Genomic DNA, 2,252 nt, shown 5'->3' with positions numbered 1-2,252 from the left:
ATATATTAGGGGTGCAACAATACAGAAAATTCACGATTCGGTTCGGTGCGATACTTTAGTCTCACTGTTCGATATTTTTTCAATACAAAAAGAGATATTTCCATGCTCATTTGAACTTGTAATTTGTTAAAATTAATTATGAACATTTGTTTAACCTCAAAAGTACAGTTTTTAAATTAAATGTTGCTGAAACAGCAAGTTTCTCAGTGGATCTGCACTCAAAAATGCAGCCTAGGTGGAGTAGTTGAACACAGATCCACTGATCCTTTAACACAGAGCATCTTCAGAAGACAAGTTGATAAAGTAAATTTTAAAAATCTGTATTGTTCGAGACAAGTGTGTATTGAACCTAAAGCACTGTTCGATACGGTTCGATACGGGTACATGTATTGTTGCACCCCTAGTCCACAGCATGTCAGCCTCTGCCCAGGAGAGCTTATGGGTCACGCTGCAAATATTGGATGCCAGCAGCTAATGTGTGACTGCAGCCGCCCTGTTTTCAGAGCATTTCTGGGAATACTGCGGTCGCATTACCTGCGAGCACTTTACATTTCTGGTCAATCACACAGTAGATGCAACCCTGGGAGAAAAAAATTTGTTTTGAGAAATGGCTCTCAAGAAGAAAAAAAACATGTCATTTTGGACCCAAAACTGTGTCAGAGAGAACATATTTCTTCACTTCTTACAGAGTATAAATCTGGTTTTAGTCTAATTATTGTGTAATTATAATTTATTAGATGCCTAAATGTTTAGAAAAACGTGCTCACATGAATTGCCATAAAACATTTGATGTTGGAGTTGTTTTATTAATTAGATTTGGTCTTATGCTATAATAGCAGAAGAAGCTAACAGCTAATAATCTCTTTCTGCCTCCAGTCGTGTTACTGTGGAGCATTATAAGGCAGCCATGGTGCTGAGTGGTGCTGGTGATGCTCTGGGCTATAAGAACGCTCAGTGGGAGTTCTGTAGGTCTGGACCAGCCATTCACAAGGTCAGTGCTGGAACAAAATGATCAAAAGTAAATATTGAGTAAAAGACTGGTGCCTAAACCCTCGGTCCTCTCCTGACCCTGTAGGAGCTGCAGGAGCTCGGCGGCTTGAAGAACATCAAGGTTCAGCTTCCCGATTGGCCTGTGAGCGAYGACACTGTTCTGCATCTGGCAACAGCCGAGGGCCTGGCAACTGGTGAGGTTAAAATCCCACCACAACGTTGTATGGTTTGTGTTGCTGTTTTGCTTTAAATAAGAAATTGATTGGATAAATCAGACCTCATCAGGACACAAAACGTCACGCCGTCCTTTTCAAGAACGCCAGCTAAAAGGTTAAATCTAATTTCCACTCTTTTCTTGATTTGGTGCTCTATTAGGGCTGTATAGAAAAGATGGAAATTCAGCCCGACCTTTACTGTGAGAAGGCAAAGACAGGGTTTGCACACAGATTAATGTCATCTTTAARGTCTGGACAAAGTGTTGAATCCTTCACAGACAAACCAGAGGAGGATCTCCTTCATGAGGTGGCTGCTCGATACGTGGAGGGRATGAAAGACATGGCTGGGAGGCAACCAGGCCAAACGACCTGTGTGGGTGAGTTCGCGTTGGGAATTTATATCACGTCTGCCCTTTGCAAAAGTACAACTAGAAATGTAGTTTGCTCTTTCAGCTGTTTCTCAACTGAGACCTGGATTGAAAGGGGGCTACAGAGTTGCATATAACCCCATGGGGGCAGGCTGCGGGGCAGCCATGAGATCAATGTGCATCGGCCTGAGGTGAGACGGCTCCCCTCCCTTGAGGTGAACTTGTTCTTGTCAGTTTAAAGTGCCTGTGACATGTTTATTCTTCAAATACAAGAAGTTAAAGAATACATTGTTATATGTAAGGAGCTTGGCATAAAACACATGATTTTACCCATTTTGTCATATAACTGGCATATTTTATTTTGAACTCTTCAGCAAAAGTGAAACAAGAGGTGACGTCGAAGGGGAACTCTTTAAAGGGGCAATATCATGTAAAATCAACTTTTTGGAGTTTTATATCATGTTATAATGTTATACTCTCATAAAAATATGCCCAAAGCCTTTCTCTGACCCATTCATGCATGTTTGAGAAATCCTGCAGTATTTTAGAAAGCCATGCTGAGGAGCAAAACAACAGGTGGGGACCAGAAACACCTTTTGGGACCAGAAACGCCCCTGGGACATGTCTTTAAGCCGAACTTCCTCATGGCAGAGCCCCCCCCCCCCCCCCTCCCCACACA

The 2,252-nt window shown here is 42.2% G+C and overlaps 1 protein-coding gene across 1 annotated transcript in view; it reads left to right on the top strand.

The window, feature by feature from the left end:
- Window positions 1–2,252, top strand: part of LOC106521401 (protein ADP-ribosylarginine hydrolase) — a 9,450-nt gene that overhangs the window by 4,565 nt on the left and 2,633 nt on the right. The window contains exons 2-5 of the mRNA XM_014013951.1: window positions 877–991; window positions 1,076–1,184; window positions 1,484–1,582; window positions 1,659–1,764. Coding sequence (XP_013869405.1) covers window positions 877–991; window positions 1,076–1,184; window positions 1,484–1,582; window positions 1,659–1,764 — 429 coding nt within the window. The remainder of the gene's footprint in view (window positions 1–876; window positions 992–1,075; window positions 1,185–1,483; window positions 1,583–1,658; window positions 1,765–2,252) is intronic.

The sequence above is a fragment of the Austrofundulus limnaeus genome, unplaced genomic scaffold, assembly GCF_001266775.1.
Source record: "Austrofundulus limnaeus strain Quisiro unplaced genomic scaffold, Austrofundulus_limnaeus-1.0 Scaffold108, whole genome shotgun sequence".
NCBI classification, from domain to species: domain Eukaryota; kingdom Metazoa; phylum Chordata; class Actinopteri; order Cyprinodontiformes; family Rivulidae; genus Austrofundulus; species Austrofundulus limnaeus.
Note: the sequence above shows the minus strand (reverse complement) of the source record. Positions and strands in the feature narration are given on the sequence as shown.